We start from the raw sequence: 20,473 nt of genomic DNA, 5'->3' as shown, positions 1-20,473 counted from the left end.
ATTCATAGGTTTATTTAAAAGGATAAAGAGCTGCCTCAGATCTGGAAGGAATGAATTCCAGACAGGTGGCACAGTTGCTGGGGAGGTGAGGGACATCTCTACCTTCACAGGATTGAGGGTGGACTATAAGAGAAGTACATGGACTTTACTTACAAAAACAGATGTTTTGCTAGAAAGATCAGCTAATTCTTGGACAGATTCAGTCGTGTGTCATGGGATGGGGAACAGGAAGTTCTACCTGCAAATTCAAGCAAAATTTCTCCTGAAAATTCTGATTGTTTTAACTTCCTGATACAGACACACCATGAATTGAGTACCTTCTCAGTTATACACAGCCCCTGCAAAGGAGCACAGGTACCGCTAGTGATTGGTGAATTTGTACTCACTGGCATGAGACCTCTGAGCTCATGAGGAACCTTTGTTCACTGAAGGGAAACTTGAAGACAGGCTGTTAATAATTCAACACATAGCCTCATAGTTTTTTATTCTATCTCAAATTCTAAGGAGTCCTTATGCAAAGGATATCCAGAAGGAAGGAATAGAAATGGAGAGGTTTGGGATGTCAGAATCCCTAAGGAAGATTAGGGGAGACATGTGGTGGCAGATTCAGTGGAATGATGTGTTCCTTTGCCCTTTTCTACAGATGATGCCTCAGTCTTTCCAGCATTGCACCCCCAGAGGAATAGTAAGCTTGACTTGTCCCAAGGTCATGCTCATCAGTGATAGGGATAGAAAAATGTCACTCTGAGCCTTGTGGGTTGTGCAATTATTCAAATGTTTTGCTTATAATACAATCAAAGCTCTTAGCTCTGATTATTGGCATCATCACTATCATCTATTAATGGCTTTTGAGCTCCTCTGGGTATTTGGCACTGTAAAAATGCTAAAAGGTGCCAAAAACAGAGAGGGGGGAAAAAAAGAAAGAGAAAAAAGAGTCAAAAAATGGACTAAACCAGGCATCATTCTGAGTAGCAAGATCTAAATCAGCCTGAATCTATCGTGTGAGCTAATCTTAAAAGTCCAAGCCTACTAAGTTTCAGCAAAGCATTAATTATTTCCGCGTCTTCTTTATCATTGCTGTCATCATTATTTCAGCTGTCTATTTGTAACTAAAAGTATTTAAACTTCCATTGGTTTCCTTTTTTTTCTGTCTTTATTAAGTAAACTTTCTCTATCACCTTTCTGCCTCTCCCAGTGTGGCTGTCTGCAGGGTGGAGAACTAGCAAAAATCTAACAGTTAGAACAAAACAAATAGGTAAAAGAAGTCTTGCCTCCAAATTGGCCAGAACTTGCTGTGTTTGCACAATGGTGCCTGGATACCTAATATTTCTACCTGATGGTACCTTTGGGACTCAGCACAAAGCAGGAAGACACACTCTACTGAAAATGCCCATCACCCCAGCATGAAGCATGCACCACAGAGCTCCAAGCAGCTGTTCTGCCTCCTTTCAGGCATGTGCACTTCAGCTGATGGTGGAAGACAGCATGCCACAAATGTCTTCGTTTCCACCAAAGACATATTGTAGGTTAGAAGGCAGACGGCTGCTCTTGTTTTGAAAATCTGCTCATCAGACTTTCCGAAAGGAACAGATATGAAAGGTTCAAATGACCCCTTCAAGGTTTCTCCATCTAACTGAGCCTTAAGCTCTGCCTTTCATTAATCTTTAATGAACAACAAAGAAAATGTACCGCTGGCTAATTATTGTGTAGGGTGGCAGCTGCTTAGTGAGGAAAATCTCTAGAGTCACATCATTTAAAGGGACACTGTCCAAAAGAAAGTCTTACTTTGAAATGGATTCCTTGGCCCCTAACATTATCTCTTTCTTTTAAACTTGAAGTACTTTCTTTTCAACAGTTTTACCATTGTCTCTATATAGGGCACTCAAACTTTAAAAATCTAGAGCAGTTGTATGGTAGGATCCCAAACACACATACCCACTTCCCTGCTACCATGTCAAGAAATTCGCACCCCTCATCCCTGGAGCTGGGTGGAAGGACTTCAGTGCTGCTTTTTCTCATGCCATGGTAACTGTCTGAAATGTGTTTCTTTGCCTCTACTTTCTTCAGTTTCTGCTTTCCCCTGATTAATTAAGCCAGTCCCATGCTGGACTAAGCTCTCCTTGACTTTGAATGTTCTGCACATGCAGAGATGGCCTGAAGGTGAAAATTCTTGAATATAAGTTTTCTCCAGGGCAGGAATTGGGTCCAAGCATCCATCCAGTACCTACCACAATGCCTGGCACTCACTACATTTAATAAGTGTTTGTTGGAATCACTGAAATTGCTTATATAAGCTTTGGGCTTCTTTGCCTTTTAATTTATACTATGCTTCATTCTTTAGAGCCAAAAATTCCTTGATGGTGGTGTTCTTATCTTCTACTTCCTTTGTCCTACTGCTGGAACACTGACTGTAGACTGATGTGGCATGTTTTCTTCATGCTGGATGGCAGTGTTAGTTGGTTAAAGTCATTCTTTATGTCAAGAAATCTGCACTGTAAACTGTTCTATTTGAGTAAATACTTACATATTCTCTGCTGCGAAGGAAATTGGGCTAATGTGATTAGATCTCTTTTATAGACAATTTAATTTTTAGATTTAAATGGAAAGATTTCAGTGCTGTTTTTAGGATTGTGTTTACTTTAGGGTCAATCAAAAATTTTTTTAATTTAAATATATCAACCCCAGTAACAGTGTATACAAGTTTCTGCAGAAGTGGTTTTGGAACCTTTAGAAAAATGTGATGATTCCAAAGAATATGATGACCCACACAGGCAACAAGCCCTGCAAAAGCATATTCAATAGAGTTGAACTTATTAAGAAAGGGGAATGGGTTGGGGTGGGACGAATGTAGACTGTCTTGACTGAGGCAATTCTTTTGGCAGTGTTTTCCTCTATGTTTTGATAGGTATGTGCTTAGCAAATTGAAAACTTTATACAAAGCAGCACAGTGAGCAAGTCTTGTCCACCTGGAAGGTGTACCTCTACTGAAAATGCCGAAGAACGCTCCTTGCCTTTGGTTCTTCCGTGTTTTTAGTGTGTGGTCAAGCTGGTGGTAGAGGGGGAGTCTAACCTTTGGTTGGCACTGTCTGCATTCCAGGCAGAGTGTTAAAAGATGTGTTGCACTGCCGTATTTCATAGGTGACCCGGTCTGCTGGTGACCCAAAGCTCAGCAGGAGAGCTAAGACCACAAATGACAAAAATCTATATTCTGGAAACCACAGTTGTGAAAATTTTCTGTTGGAAGTGTCATGGGCCTGCAGTTAGGTCAGAAAACCAGCCGCTTTTGAGCCGCAATCCGTAGGACTAAAAATCTAGTTTGATAACAGCTTATACAGAAAGGATTTGGGATAGTGTGTAGAGAAATGAAGAGACGGAGGATGTGAAATGACAACAAGACAACATAAACTGATGCTGTGCTGCACCTAGCTGAAAACATCATGCTCCAGGTGAGGCTGGTGGTGCAGTCCAAGTCCTAGGGAGAACTAACCTGAGTTTTGCCATGCTGCCCAGACCAGTACAAAGTACCACCATCACCCTAGTATCCAGAAGCTGAAAGGAGCCTCAGGAGCCATCTAGCTGTATTTTGGCCACCAAATTTTTTTTTTTTTTTTTTTGGTTTTTCTCCGATACCGGGAACCAAACTCACGACCTTGCGCTTGCCAGGCAGGCACTTTTGCCGCTGAGCTAAATCCCCAGCCCCTGGCCACCAAATATTAAAAGAAAAGATTTCTAATAAGCCCATAAGAGAATCGCCACATGTAAGGGAACACTAACAAACAGATGCCAAAGCCATAGACACATTTCATAACATGCACTTCAAAGCACTCACCTATTCATTCTGCCAGTTCTTCTTTTCAATAGGCTTGTAGAAAGTTGATAAAATAGAGGAACCATGACCAAAGAGGTAAAATGACTAAGCCAAAGCCATCCAGCTGGTGAAAGGAGCTGGTTCTTGAGCCAGGGATTTCTGGCTCAATCATTCTTCCTCTGGACCACAGTCCTCCATGCACAGCGTCTGCTCACACTAGGACACGTGCCAAGAGGGCGCAGGGCTGTGAGACCTCCAGAAGTCAAGAAGAGGCCAGGAGCTGGAGAATCCCACAGACCACACATTGCCCACCCCTCTGCCAGGCTCCTGCTCCCTACAACTGGCCCAGAGTGGAATAGACTGTTTGAGCCTCTGGCTTTCAGCAGAGCTCAGGCAAAGTTTACTGAGCAGTGGTTCAGCTGGCTTGCCACTCCATACCCACTACCAGTTCCCTCCCCTTCCTGCCTGATCACGTGTGAAGTGAGAGGTACAAAACAAGCCCAGGATGCTGTAACCCACAGTTTCCCACCAGCCCAGCCCTCAGAGACGCCTCTGTTTCCACAGAAAATACCCGATTATCATTCATTATTTCTACCTCTTAGTATTAAAACCCTTTTAATATGGCACTGAAGACCATTGGGGAGTTTTAAATTTCATGTCAGACCAGGATTTATGGGCCAGTTCTGAAATTTTACCTCTGGGCTCAATAATTGCAATTCCCTTTTAATCGCTCTCTTAGATACCTCGGTTAAAAGACTTCCATTATTTCCACACAGTGGTCCCTGGGACATTGCCAATCTGAATACTCAACTTGCATCACCCCCTTTTGGAGGGCCTGCATGTGAGGTCTCACCATGCAGCTGGAAAACATCAAGCCCCATGTGCCATCCTATCATGAAGCTCAGGGTTCTTGGGAAAGGAGTCTTAAGGAGTCTTGAGTTTAAGGATCATGTTCCTACCCAGCCCCACTCCCCCAGTCTCTGATAGGAAGCAAGAAACAGATGTGTTAGGATGTCCATGCTCACCCATGGTTGTTTAAAAAGTGGTACAATTCTGTGAACATGCACATGCGTACTGAGAATCACTCCATAAGAAACAAACAGAGTGGTGGAACTCAGGTGGGAGGCCCAAGAAAAGGAGAGATCCTTCCAGTGAGATCTACAGAGCTCTGGGATGCTTTGGGGAAAGGAAAAGCAGATGTGCCCTGAGGGGTTTGTGGAGTATGGAAATGGGACTTCACCACCACTAGCAGCACCAAAGATAGAAGGAGGACTCAGAAGATGCAACAGCCTGCAAAGGGCAGCCATGTCATGAGGCAGAGAAGAGCAAGCTCTCACTGCTCCCCAAAGAGCCAGGTGGATCCGTTGTAGAGCAAGGGACTAAAGCAGGATGTCAGGAGTGCAAGTAGGCAAAGAAGCCACCCCCAGGATGTCATTTAGTGCTTGTGTACCTGGAAAGAAGGATCTGTAAGGCAGAAATGGATACCTCTGTATCCGGAGTACCAGTTACTGGAAGAAGGTTTAGGTTTAATGGTGGACCAAAAATATCTGCTTCTGTTGGAAGACCCCCACGCTGAGTAAGAAGCAGCTCTAGCTGTGATAAAGGGACCTCACCAAAGAGGTTAAGGGGCAAAAAAGGAAAACTAGAGGTTTATTAATGATCCAAGTTCTATACTTGGGTCCACACAACCAACCATACACAGAGCCAAGTAGTCATAGGTGAGGTCTAAGGGGCCCCCAGTTATCTTTACTCACTTTAGCAAGAAGCTATAAGGAGCAGGCATGGTACAGATCCTAGGATCCTAGTGTCTGTATTCTTTTTCTATCTAAAAAGTTAATTTCTTTCTTATTCCCAGGCCTGTTTTCTCATCTGTGAAATGGGAAGAGTAATACATTATCCCTGTCCTATCCTATACAAACCAATGTTCATTTTCACCCCATGAAAATGCCAAGGAAGGAGGAGTGTGCCACCCTGGATTCATTCTAGCATCCCCCAACACCAGCCCTCCATAACCCCCTTATGTCCCTACCGAGGGACAGCTCCAGAAATAGGCTACACATCATCGTTCAGGCTCCTTTTGTACAAACACCAGGCAGAAAACACGGCAGTTAGATCCCACGCTCTGAGACACTTCCTATTTGCAGGGTCATCAACAGGTAGAGGGAAGAGCCCTAGCACTTCTGAGCCGTTCCTCTGGGCAGACTCTCCAGTTCTTCATTCTACGCTGGCTGGCCATGTGGAAATGGGAGTAAGACCATCTTATGGCCCGGGGGGGTGGGACATAAGACTCAGATAAGAGGTTGGTTGTGTAGAATCACAAAGCCCCCTCTGGTGGGGGCAAATGTGCTGAGCTGAGGGCCCTATAGGGCTAACCCCAGGAAAACTCACTTTGTGAAACAGCATTCTGAACTGAGGGTCCATCTTTGCCATGGTTTAGACCTTCTGCTACATGTGGTAAGGGCTGTAGTTAGTTTCTTGAGGGCTCACTCTGAGCCCTATCTATCTCAACAATGTCTGGGGTTCCTCTTGGCTCTGAATGTATGGGAATCTCTGAGGGTCTGATCCCATCCTTCTCCATACCATGCTCTGTAGCATCCTGAGTTTGCATTCTGCTTCTGTACAGAGCAAAAACAACTGTTCTACAGGTTTTCGCTGGAGTCTCAGCTCTATTCCTTATAAATCTAGAACAAGATACTTCACCGCCTAAAATCTCAGTGTTCTTATTTGTACAATGAGGGCTACAATTCCTTCACCTTCCAGCTCCTAAAACAAATGAGACAGCTCTGAAGAATTCCTTTGCAGTGTCTGGAATAGAGTTAGTGTCCAAGGAGTGAGAGGAATTCTGCTAAGTATGATCTAATGAGAACATAACAATTACTACCACCACTATTTGGATGACACCAACCAGCAGGTGTCCAGAGCCAGAGACTCTTGTGAGGCATAGACCCCTTCTACAGCTTTCAGGCACCCTGAGCAGTATGTACCCCACAAGCCCCACTCTAACTAAGAAGACGCTCAGATGAGTGTGCTCCAACTGCTTCAGCACAGAAGCCAGCAGCCCTGTGAAGCCAAGGCTTAGGGCCATGTTGAAGGAGGTCTTTGAACCTGCTCTAAGCTACTGGCGGAACTATGAAACCACTGGAGGCAGGAGCTCAAGGGCCACACTCCACCATCCCAGCCTTTGTCACAGTCCATTCCTGAGTCTTCTGCTCTTTGACGATGCTGTTGATCGAAAAGGAGCAGGGGCTTCTGTTCTTCCATTCAGGTCTGTAAGAAATGTGCCAAGCAGTTAGATATCAGCTTCTGTGACTAAAAGGCCTGGACAGAGAGTTAGGTTTTACCTCCTCTCAGGAGCCAGTTTTTATTGACTCTTTGGAGGTTTCTCCTTGGTTTTTCTTTTTTAACAAAGCTGCAGGTTCACTAGTGGCTGTGGTGACATTTGAGTACCCAGCCAGCCCTTTCTTAAGGCAATTTGCATATACTTCTTGAAAGGCAGATAAAGGATGATGAGGTAGGTATTCCTGTATCATAGGGGGCCATTCCCCAAGCTCTTATCAATTAAATGTTTCATTAGAAGCCAGAACCAGTCAAAAACAGAAGCCTAGCCTTTCTGGGAGTCACAGCTTCCAGTTTATATGATCAGGAAACTTGTCAAAGGATTCTGGGTATCTGGGGCTTTTTCAGTGTAAATACTCAAAGTCAGGGAAGATTCAGAAGAGGGGAGAAAAGCCTGGCCCCCTGCCTGGTGGTTCCTGCCCAACCCAGCCGCAGCCCAGTTTATCCTGCCTCTTCCTTGTATCTCTGTCTCTGGTGCAGGCTCAGCACCTTTAAGAATTCCAGGCCAAATTTTAAACTGACCCTCTAAAGTCTTTTGAAAATTGGTGGTGGCAGTTCGAGCCCTGAAATTGACTCCCAGGTGAACATGTCATTGGCACAATCTCAGTACTGCTCAGGCAGTTGTTTGCTGTGTTCTGGAAAGCTCCCGCTTGGCTGACATGGTAGAAGCCTGAAATCTAAATTCCATTAGCTTCTTCAAGCATGGCTTAATGGTGTGAGCATTACGCTGGGCAAATCTAACAGGCCCATGATTCCTGGGTTATTAGTAAGGGCTTCCTAGTGTCAGTCTACAGAGGGGCCTGCCCGAAGGCAATGCGGATGTTATGTATCTGAGAGCAGAGGTTAATGTGTAGGAAAATGTCCTGTGCAGTTTCTGGCTCCCAGGAAAATGGGGCTGAATTGTAAGGAAGTTGTTCCTTGGCAGCCTGTGGGCTGTTTGTCCCTGAGCTGGTCACCTCAGAGAAAATATCTTATAAAAATACCAAACAGGGTGTTTTTCCAGTTAGTGGGGGTGGCTTTGACTTGTCCAACTCTACTAGTTTGTGAGGACTTCCATAACAAATTACCACCAATAAAGTAAACAAACTTTATTGTCTGACAGCTGTAGAGGGTAGAAATCCAAGATCAAGTTATCCATGATCAAGGGTTAATTCCTCTGGGGCTGTGGATCTGTTCCAGGGCTCTCTGTAGCTTCTATAATTTGCAGATTACCTTTGATGTACTCGGCTTGTAGAAATATCACACCAGTGTCTTCCTTCATTTTCATATGGGCTTCTTCCTACATGTCTATCTGTCTCTGTGCCCAAATCCCCCTCTTTATAAGAACGTAGTCACTGGATTCGGGTCTACCCTAATGATTTCATTGAAACTTAATTACCTGTACAAAAACACTATTTCCAAGTGAGATTACATTCTGAGGCAGTAAATGTTAAGACTTTAACATAACTTTCAAGAGAGTAGGAGACAAAATTCAACAAATGACACCCTGCCCACCCTATAGGACCAAGGTAAGCCAACCACTGGTAGCAAATGTAACCACCTTCATGAAGCTTTCTTCAAAAACTTACCAGGTAGGATTAGGTACATCTTATCCTTGTTCACCTCTCACATCACACCCTTGTTACCTCATCAACCTGGGAGTTATATTCCTCAAAGATACCAAGATAAGACTTGATCAGAGCAAAGCAGCATAGGAGGTTAAAAGTAGAAAGAAGATTTGGGGTACAGAGAACACCACAAGCAAAATATAAAGAGGTGTGAAACAGTCTTGACATGTGCAGGGAGACAGAGGCAGGACTGAGTTTAAAGAGATTATTCCTGGCATAGATTGCAAAATGGAAGCTTCCTTTGGCCCCATAGTGGCAGCTGCTATGGTCCTGGGGCTCAGTCCTTCTCTGTTACTTGAGGAATTTAGACATGGCTTCCAACACCCATGCCAATATTATCTCTGCAATAATGTCATTTTACTTATTTTCTCTTTGTTGGGACAAACTACCCAACACCAAAAGTGAAAGGAGGAAAGGTTTATTTTGGCTCAGGGTTTATAGAGATTTTAGTCCATAGTTGGTTGGCTCCAAGGCAGGGCAACAGAGCAGAGGAGAAATAGTCCATGGCATGGCAGGCATGAAGCAGCCAGCAGCAAGCCTTTCTTTCCCTTTTTATTCCATCCAGGCTACAAGACTATTGGCTGGTGTCACCCACACCCAGGGTGAGCCTTCCCATTAGTCACGCCCAGAACTATGCTAAACCAGTCAGTGGACTGACCCAGTCATCACATCCATAATCTGATATCACATGCTCATGATCCAGCCACCTCTGAAAAGCCCCACCTATGAGTGCATGAGGCCTTGGAGGTACATCTAGATACAAGCCATAACACTTGCTGCAGTATAGTATAGGCACTGTGTAACACTGCTTGAGCCCCCCTCTATACCAGGGGCTCAGAAAGGCATAAGAACCCCACTTGTCAAAGGCTCTAGCAGTCATGTCCCACTCCTGGAAAGGGCAGAGCAGGTGCAGTGTGTGGCACTGAGGATCATCTCAAGTGATAGAAGTCTGTGGGCTCTTCTTCCCCTCTTTGCAAGACTCCCCCACCCTTTTTTCACTGACCACTTTTCCCAGCTACAGAATTAGCTTGAGACCATGGTTTATGACCAGGTCCATACTGCCATATGAAGTTCCAGCACAGAGATTTATGACTGAAATAGAAACTCTGAGTTTGGGCATCAGCATTTTGCTTGGCTCTGAGGCTTATGTTCTTATTTGAACCAATCAATACGTTAACACATTAAATGGCATTTAAGCTGCCTCTATTAGGAGCATTCTGGGCGGCTGGATATCCTTTGAGAGCAGGGAGGGCTGCGTTGAGGCTGAGAAATCCTGGGAAGAGCTCTGAGGTGGGGGCCCAGGTTGGCTGCTCTAACCCCAGCCCCACTCAGGATGTAGGGCTTGAGCTAACAGTAGACAGGCCTGAAAGAGGATCACTGTAGAAGTGGCTCATTTCAGGTTTCAGTGTTGTCTTTATCCTTCTCTAAAGGGACAATTAATTTGACAAAAAGCTAAATCAAAGGCACTTTATACACGGTGATTTGGTACTAAACAGTTACTGAAAGGAAAAGTTAGGAAACCAAATTCCAGATTCCTACTGGGTGATATATCCGTATCTCCTTTTATATGGAAATAGAAAACAAAAAACATTAACCTGGGACTCTATTCAAGGAAAACCCACCACCTACCCTGCCAGAAAGATTGTCTGGCGAGTCTGTAGAGTGGGAAATCCCGCTGGGATCCCCTTGCTTGCTCTTCTGTAATTCTCTGTGACTTCCGAAATGCCAGCACGGAACAAATGCGCCACTTTTCCTGCCCAGCGTCCAAGTGAGTCTCAACCTGCAGTTCTCTGATAGGAAGGGTGGTGTTCAGCAGCTGCTGCAGAAGGAGGTGGCTGGCAGGGGATCCAACCCAAACTTCAGAGGGAGACAAAGAAAAACTTCTGGGTTCTCTGGGATGCTGCTCTTAATTTGAAGTTTTCTGTGTCTTGATTTTTTTGGCCTGAATAATCAGCATATCTTCTTTAAAATGAAGAGACAAAATGCTAGTGAATTCTGTATGTATTTCTTTATACACACCAGAACAAAGAAGATGCTCTTTTAGACAATAAGGTTGGGATCAATAGTTGCTTGGAAATCCACTTATAGCCTGAAACATTCTAACTTGCAGCTGCTAAATGCAGGTTAACGTGACAATTCTTGATGTAAGGCCAAGTCCTCTGCCTCTAGTATGTTCCGTTCATTGGAGCTCTGCATTGTCTTTCCTGTAAATCACTCATGACACCTTATCCATGATGTCCCATTTCTTTAAAATGGAAATAACATTACAATGCCTGTAAGGTTTTCCAGAGGCTTTCTGGATTTTTCCTCATTTTCCTGCTATGTTCTTCACATCTAATTCAGCAGCAATGATTTGTAATGATTTACAATCTTCTATAGTATTCACACTTTTCTTCCCCCATTATTAATGAGTAGACTGCATGAATAGACACAGTAGACCTTCAATGCATGTATAACTCCAGTGATAGTAGAGGGTGCAAGGGTCCTAAAGAATAACCTTGAACATGCACAGGGTGCTTTACTGAATATAAAATGTACATCTTGTGCTAATCTGGCAAACAAGTTGGTCATATGTGGGCCATAGAAAAATTCTTCCTCTATGACAGTTTTTCCTTATGACTATGGCTATGAAATCTGGGCCCAGAGAAGTTAGATCAGGACCAGGCCTGAAGTCACACAGCCAATAAGAGGCAAAACTGAGATTATAAAATAGGCAGCACAGCTCCGGAGTTTCCGTTCTGAATGAATGTATTTCTCGTGAAGAAAGGAAAACAGAGGAAGGGAGGAAAATTAAAAGCAGCTGAGGAGAGGCCAAGAAACACTGTTTTTCCCATGTTTCAAAGAATGAGGAAAAAAACTAGAAAAACAGTTTAGGAAATCCACGCCACCTTCCATATCTGTCACCTATACAATATGTCTGATGAAATTAAACTGCTTTCTAACTGCTGATGCTAAGCCTCCACCAGATCAACCTGTGCCCTAGGGACCCCATCCTACCTTAGCAGCATTTTACACTGCAGACCCCCCACCTGCCAAGCCAGGGGCCACCTTGAGCCTCAGAGCAGCTTGCTTTGACCATGGGCCAATGGGAACCCAGGTCTTGACTCAACCTGAAATCTCATTACCAGCCATATTCAGTCCTCTCCAGAGCACATTCATCTAACTTCTCACACATAGTGAAGGGCAAGTGAATAACAAAGCCGAGGCCATCTGGATAAAAGACCCCATGCCACATGCCCTGTGTTATTATTTTACAGAAAATTAACAAGCAACAAAGACTTCACATTATAATTTACATTGATGTGGCATCTTTCCCCTTCTATCTCCCATAAAAATAGCTTAAATGCAGGCTGATTTAATGGAAACAATAAAAAATAATGCTGAATGGTTTATATTTGCTGCAGAATTACTACTAAATATATTTTAAGGAAAACTTGAAAGTTATGCATGAGTTTTTCATGTAGGATAAGATTATGAGAAGAGGTACAACTGGGCTTTTTCTCCTACTGTATTGATGTGGACAAGCTCCCACAGGCTCAGTTCCTTGTTTCTAACAAATCTTCACCACTTTGCACCTTGTCCAAAACTTGTCAAGAGAGAGCCTTAGCGAAGACACATGTAGCGGAATGTCAGTAGTGCAGGCTGAGCTATGACAGGGTCATGCTTTGTAATAATAATGTTCATCACATGATGGAGTTCTGTGTGACAAGGACTTGGCTGCCTGTCTGATTTATGTGGCTTCTGACATCCTCTACCTAACTCATGACTTTGGCTGTTCCAGCTCAAAGGTTCATTACCACCTAAATGGCATGGCTGTCATGACCAGTGCAGAACATAGTCATGACTATGTCTTGTATCTTCAGGCCCCCAGCTGTGTTCACCAGGGCCAGAAATGAAATGAAACCTTAGGAAGACAGTTTCTAACCTCCAGGTGTCAAGAAGGGCAGGATAAGATGGTGTTACTCTGGTCTGTTACAGTTTGGATCTACAGTCTGCCCTAAGGGCTTATGGGTTGAAGGTTTGGTTCTCAATGCAGCAATATGCAGAGGTGAGGTCTTCAGGGATGTGCTCAGATCACGAGGCCTCTAACCTCATCCACCTACTGACAGATTCATAGTTTGATGGCATTAGTAGGAAGTGATGAAAATTTAGGAGGTAAGGCCTAGTTGAAGGTAATGGGTCTTGCGGGTATTCTCTTGGAGATTAGGTCTTGTCCTCAGACCCTCCCCACCCCGTCTCTCTCTTAATCTCTCCCTATCTAAACATATACCTGTTCTCTAAACACACACTACCTAGGAGGCTTCATTCATGTGTTCATTCCAATTTTTTTCTGCATTTCCTTTTCCCCAACTCACACCCTCTCCCCACAACCCATCCTCAAATTTCACCTCTCTCTCCCTCTCCCTCTCTCCTGTTTGGCCATTAGGAAGTGAGCATGGTCCACCTCATCCACTCCACTGGCCCATAGCAATGGAACATGTCAACCATTAGCTGAAAACTGTGAAACTATGAGCCACAATACCTCTTTCCTCCTTTAAATTGATTTTCTAGGGTATCTTGTCACAGCAATGGAAAGCTGGCTAACATAATGTGTGTGGGGCCTGGGGATATAGCTCAGTGGCACAAGCGTCTGCCTGACAAGGTCCTGAGTTTGACTCCCAGTACCAAAATAAAATAAAACAACAACAACAAGAAAAATAATGTGTGAAGACTTTGCAGACTCTCTAACTTGCATTTAAAACTCAGCTCCAAGCAGAACACAGAGTAGGCCTTCAGTAAATGTTAGTGGTATTGCTGATTACATTTTCAGTGCTATTACTACTGGTTTTGCTGCTGTAGATACTGTTCATACTAACTTGGTCCAAGCCTGATTTGCATAGTAGAGAGAATTTATGTATATCAGATGAGAATGCTTCTCCTTGAGAACTCAGATACCCGCCAGATCTCAATTGCTGCAATTCACTGTTTCCTGTGGATTAGCTCACACTAAAAGTTGGACCAAGAGTTATGTGATGAACCCTGTGGTCATACATACTACCTCCATTCTGCAACCCTTAAATTTCCCTAATCCTTGAATTCCTTATAACAGAGAAGACATCATTGTCAGTTCAGTGAATGACAGCTAACGTTAATGAATTGATGTGAGTTTTGGAATTCACTCAGCTCCACTGACACATATATTTTGGCTAAGAATGCTAGAATCTTGTCTGATTTAATGGAAATCTGTTTATGCATTTGTCTTCTCATTCAACAAGTATTTGTTGCACATCTACAATGTACAAAATACTGGACACACAGTGATGAATGATCCAGAACTCTGACATTAAGGAGGTAAGGAGTGAAGATCCAGAGGCTATTCTCCCTGTAGACACCAGTGAAACACATTCACTCCAATAAGACTAGTCTGTCTGTTCACTAAATACATACTATCTAGGAGGCTGTGTTTGTGCAATTGTTCTAATCTTTTTCCCCCATTTCCTTTTTCCCATCTCCTGCCCCCTCCTTACAACCCACCCTCAAATTACACCTATCCTGATCTCCCAGTCTGAAACGTCATTTCACCTTCTGTGCTTCAATAGCATATAGTACCTGCATCACTCACCCAGCTCCAAACAGCTGCCATTCACTTTAAATGTTGGTATGTATTATTTTTCATCAGTCTGTACACTCCTGAGTACAAGCCAAATCCTAAACCCAGAACATCTACACTTTATCTAGTGTGCAACAGCATATCAGTAAATACCTGGGAAATGGAATGTGACTCAACTCTAGAATTAGACACAAAGGATCTTTTCATATCATACAGAAAACTGTGAAGACAGAAAATAAATGTTACATTAATTGAGATGGGAATCTTTGGAGGGTTCTGAGAAGAATGTTGATTGCTATCATAATCCAATATATCTTCCTATGGAGATATTCCAACATAATTTGGGAGATTGTTTTTCATATGAAGATCCATTTAACTAAGTTCTTTGCTGGTTAAAAAAAATATGGTGGCTGCTATTTAGAAATTGTAAATGCCTTTCCCATCCTCTTTTATCAACTAACATTCCTTTTCCACCTTGAATTTTATAAATGAGAGGAGGTATAGATATTTGCATGGCTCCATGAAGAAGGCTGTGGAGTCCTATAAGAATAGCTCACTTTATTGAGGCCCTACTATGTACAAGAAATTGCTCCAGTCACTTTGCGTGCATCTTACTCACAAATCCTCACTACAATCCAGCAACCCTGGCATTATGACCTCCAACTTTAATGTAAGGCAAACAGAAACTCAACTAAGTTAAATCACTTCTCTAAGGTCACATAGCTAGTAGAGAGTAAAGCTGAGGACCAAGTGCAGCCCTCACTGTACTGAAGCAGCCAAAACTATCTCCAAAAGGCATCCCAGTAAGTACCTTGTAGGGTTAGAAGGCTCCTCTTGAGAAGCAGCTGATATCAGTATTCTGCCCATTGGGATACTGTACAGCAAAGTAAGACACATTCTGTGTCTTGTTACCTGCCATGCATGGCCTCGTGTGCTGTCACGAACTGCCCCTTTGTTCTGGACTTAAAATAACTTGGTGCCTTCACTCTCTCGAATCATGGCTGCCAACCCTTCAGCCTCATCAGTAGCTTGTCTTACATCAGACATGCCAGACAGTTTTCTTTAAACATGTGGAGACTAACCTGGAGGGCGGGCTTAGAGATTCTTTTTGTTTCCATGTCAGAAATTCTTACGATATTTTTGTGAATTTTTTGACAGCATATTCCATTGTCTGGCTGGAATGTCTCTCCTCAAAACCCAGACTGGTGACCCCATTCTCAGTAATGCTATGCAGATATAACCTTCTCTATCTCTTATGATATGAAATGCAAGTGATTGTGAAATGCAAGTGATCCATATGTTGTACTGTCTCACGTTCTTGCAGTCTAAGAGGAATACTAATTTTAGGTCTATAGGAAACCCAATTTGTGACCTCAGGTAAGTCTCCATTTCTCCAACAAGGATGGAATGGAACCTCTGCATAAATAGATCTGTAGTTTTACGACTAATCCCTCTTCTCTCATCGCTGTGAGATATTATTTGTTAATTGCAGTTTCCAGGGTTTCATAAAATGTTCTGTCACTAGGACTCCTGTAATCTCACACAGAAGTATAGGCATCAGATCCATAAGGGTCATTAGAGAACTTTTCTTTCAGTGCCTACATTCTGCTGATAAGGAAATTAAAATCCAAGGAGGTTCATGTCTTCCCAGGTTCAAGGAAACCCAGGACCAGAATCTAAGACTCCGTTGCCAATTCAGTGAATATTACCTCTGACCTCTAGGTCAGAAATGGGCCTTGACATTCACAGACCAACTCTCCTTTCTTCAGTAGATTCTAATGTGTTCATCATGATGTAGTCATTCACCTGAAGTGGGTGGTCCCTGTTTTCCTCAGAAAATTCATTCAAATTTGGAAGCACTTTCTCTGCCTGAGAATTACAATTGATCAGAACACATCCAAAATTTCTGGGCATTGGAGAAAAGCGCCTGTTAAAAGTTATCAGGCAGATGAGGAGTAGAGGCAAAATTGGAACTAGAGAGCTCCAGAGAGACATGCAGAGGATAATGGACTGTGACAGGCTGTCCATAGAGTCCTTCTGGCTTCCTACATTCCAGGTGGACATCCTACACCGTCAGATTGATTGATCGAGAAACCAGTGCTAACACGGTCACAAATCCCCAGCACAAGGGTTCAGTTGCACGTTTGTTTCTAGGAGGCTGTAGGTCAGAATACAACCTACTGCCCTTGTAAGTGTAAGCAGAGCTGCCACCTGGCAAAGCACGGCAAGCAGAACCCTAATGAGCTAGTTCCATGAGCAATGGGATGTAAACAAAAAATGGAGGCAGGTGGAGAAGAGAGCTTGCATTCATTTTTCCCTGTTTTTGGCTGTCCCTTAAACAAATCTGACCCTAGGTATAAGCTTGCCCTTTTCTAGTCCCGGCTTCCCTGGATAAAAAATACTACATGTTTGGCAACTGCTCTAAAAGTTATTAAAGTTGCAGCAGTAAACTATGGGAGGCCAGAGAATTTCAGACAAAAGTTATTGCATCGGTAACTCAGAAACTAATTCCTAAAACTCTTGACACATTTATCCAGAGGGCTAGTGCCAATATAGAAATGGAAATCATTGTCGAGGGCCACTGTGTACCTGGAATTAAAATCCATCATTCCTTGGAGCAGAGAGCTATGCTTTTGGCAGAATATGAATACTCGTGCCTTTTGCTACCATCTTTCCTCAAAAATAGGGTCCTTTATGTTTCAGGACAAGACAAATTGTTTGTTTGTTTTCCTTAGGAACCCCTCTTTTACATTTTCTTTTCAGATATTTCTTTCTTTGACAGTACCACACTTACACTGAAAGGCCTCCTTTTCCTCATTCAGTTGCACTGGTTTTATTTTGGATAGAAATTCTTCTGGGTACAGTAACAGAACAAACTTTACAGCAGCAATAAGCCTTTCTACAGCATCTATTGTGGAGAAACTTAATACACTTTTATTAAACGGCTGAAGAGTTGACTCCAGCAATCTGAATTAACTACAGAAGAGCACAGAGAGAGAGAGCAAAGTACCTCCTTCATTCAGTACATCCCCACTGCATGCCCAGCCGCATGCCAGGGACCAGAGACAAACCTGCCATCCAACAGCACCCCCTTGAGAGGTCAGTGATTGCCTTGAATAATAATTTCCTCGCCAAAAGTTAGCAGAGACAAGAAAGATTTGGCAGGATCCAGTGTTAGCAAGTAACTGAGGAAATGAGCCTTCTGATTCTGCGGGAGAACTGACAATATGCTTCCGAGTTGGAACTGGGCATACACTCTGACTCTGATTTAGGACTTTGCCCTAAGGCAGTATTGAGATGAGCATACATAGTTAGCTTCAGCATGATCATGCACAGAAGAAATCAGAAGCAATGCACATTTGTTAAAAAGATCATCAAGTAAATGACGTTATAATCTGTATTTATTGTTTATGACACATCATTGACTGGGCGAGTGGAATCATATAGAAGCCTATGTAGGATGGTCTTGTTTATGTACAATGACAGTCAAAGGGTTGTTCGCCAAGGTAGTAACTGTGGTTATAGCTGCACAATGGGTAACTTATCTTCTTTTACCTACTTTTCTGATTTCTTGAGTTTTAAGAAGTTTCTTACCGTGATCATTACTTTACATTTTGGGAGCAAGATCAAAAATTGTAAATAAGACGTAGGGGAAATGTAGATTTTTCCATAAATCCCTTACAGCTTATACTGCCATGCCTAAGCCTAGCCATAAGAAAATAAGAAAATGTGATGATTTCATGGGTGCATTGTATACTCAAGCCCCAACTCACCAATTTATACACTTTAATTCATCAAGTTATTCATTTTAGTACATGTAATTTACTATATGTCACTGAAATTGGTTTTTTGAGGAAAGAAAATATGAAATAGTACAAGTACTTTCCGTTTACCACACAAAATAGCTTGTGTTTGTGTGTTGTATGTGTATAAATTTTTATACAGAGACAAAATTTTCTATGTATACTATATATGTGTGTGTGTATGTGCGTGTGTGTTGATAAAATAAATTTGATGTTCCAATCAGTGACAGGAGGCTATCCTAAAAGGTTAATAGCATGAGCAAGGTGTAAAAGTGTTCATTTAGTTTATTCCCTATTCTCTGATGGTGTCAGTATCCTTGATTACAGGTGGATGCAGAGCCCACCGTTTGACCTGCTTCCATCTTCTTCTGTTTGCACTTTTTTACAAAGTCCACGTCAATCTTAGGTACCTTTTACCCCAAAATACATGCTTCGGTGCACTTTAATTTTGCTTCAGTAAATAAATAACTCTTGCTAACTTCCCTTAGGGAACTATATACAACACCTGAGGGTTCTGAGACTTTGACACAGATAAAATTTCAAAAGCCAAGTATTCTTTCCAGAGATAATTATGAGTAGGCTGATAAATATTTTGAAAACTTTTCCTGGACTCTGCTGCTGCTTTTTCTCAAGTATGTGTCGCTTTCCCTTATAAGACTAGCTACTGAAAGAGTTCAAAGATCTACAGATGATTTAAAATAATATGGCAAAAGAAATGCCAAGGGCTTGAGTTCGAAAATCACATTTCTAAGTTAGTTAGCTGGACAAGAAGGGAGCAAAGTTTGCATGTTTCTCTCCACATCCTCGGCACCTCAAGGGGTGCCCATGGAGCTGTAAGCCCCAAAGTCACTGCAGGAGTGAGGGCCTCTCTGCAGGTGAAGCCTGCTTCTGATCACTCTTTCTCTATACTTTCCTCCTCTGCTCTCCAATGTGACCAGCTGGACGGTACTGCAAGGAAGAATCGGGCGCCCAGAGAACCCCTTCCGAGTGGCCCTGGAATATATCTCCAGTGGAAACCGAAGCCTGTCTGCAGTGGACTTCTTTGCCCTGAAGAACTGCAGTGAAGGTATCTGAATCTGCCTTTCTCCTCCTCTCCTTACTGTCTTAGATGTAACAGTAACCTGCTACCGTGCTTAGCTGGGCATATGCACACTTATGTAGAAAAATCTAGTGTTTTGGGGTTGGTCCTCAATATTATCAAGTGCACCACAACCTACTTAACTAATTTCCAAAGATCCAGAATAAAATCATGTCTATTTAACTTCACCAAATAAAACATGGTCTTCTTGGTTGACATATTGGCTCAACTTCCATGGCTGCCAAATACTTTCACCTATTTTTTCTACAAATATTTCATTATGGAAATTTTTTAATACATACTAAGTAAATAGAATAGTACTTGCTATGGGCCATTGAGTACCTTCCATCCAATTCCAACAGTTACCAGCATCCTGACATTTTTATTCCACTTATATCTCTACCCATTCCTCTTGCTCCCCATGACTTAATGACATTTATTTATTTTGCTTTTTTCCCCTGAAGCAGAACTTACAACTATTTTTAATGGTTGTAGTTAAGATATTAAAATAAAACATGGTAAATAGTTATATATAAAATATTTAGGTTGCTTTGTAAAAACCATTGAGGCATGGTCCGCTATGTCATTGGATTCCTTTTGCATAACTCCCACATTATGAATTTATTTCAGAATCTATAAGTACAGTATTAACCAAGAGAAGGACTATCTCTCCTGAAGAGTCACTTGTTGGTTTTCTTTTCCTGTTTGCTTTAGCTAGCAGGAAATTCTGAACCCAGTGTCATACTCCATCATAGTAGTTACACAGTAGTGTATGTTTGTGGTAAGCTTTTCACTTTCTTATGCATAGTTTTTGATCTTCTGTTCTTGTTTTCAAAATTATACTTCACATTTATCTTTCATTAAACATTGTCTCGAAGCTAATTCATAATCAGGATGACATGAATCATGAATAGATATGAGGTTTATCTTTCCTTGATTTTTCAGTAGGCCCAGAGTCATAATTATAAACATCCTGTATTATTTCACAGTCACTTTTATTACTGCCATACTCCTGCTATTCCTGCCTCTGCCTGGAGTTTCATGAAGGGCACTGTCATCCTTGGAACCTGTGGTCTGGACACGCAAAGATAAATCATGGATAGGAAGGAATTGTGGGAATTTAGACTACTCTTAAACAACCACAAAGGTCTATAGAATGCAATAGTCATCTGGATTTGAACCTGTTCCTGTTGGAGGTGGTGTAGGGCAGCAACTCCCTTAGCTAGGGAACTCCTACCCACCCTGATCCTT

General features: G+C 42.5%; 1 protein-coding gene across 1 annotated transcript in view; it reads left to right on the top strand.

Annotated features, from left to right (window-relative positions):
* Alk (anaplastic lymphoma receptor tyrosine kinase) overlaps positions 1-20,473 on the top strand; it is a 701,863-nt gene that overhangs the window by 489,287 nt on the left and 192,103 nt on the right. The window contains exon 5 of the mRNA XM_005400546.2: positions 19,083-19,210. Coding sequence (XP_005400603.1) covers positions 19,083-19,210 — 128 coding nt within the window. The remainder of the gene's footprint in view (positions 1-19,082; positions 19,211-20,473) is intronic.

The sequence above is a fragment of the Chinchilla lanigera genome, unplaced genomic scaffold (assembly GCF_000276665.1).
Source record: "Chinchilla lanigera isolate Chin_1 unplaced genomic scaffold, ChiLan1.0 scaffold00068, whole genome shotgun sequence".
Taxonomy (NCBI): domain Eukaryota; kingdom Metazoa; phylum Chordata; class Mammalia; order Rodentia; family Chinchillidae; genus Chinchilla; species Chinchilla lanigera.
The sequence above is the reverse complement of the archived record's forward strand: the minus strand, read 5'-3'. Positions and strand labels throughout refer to the sequence as shown.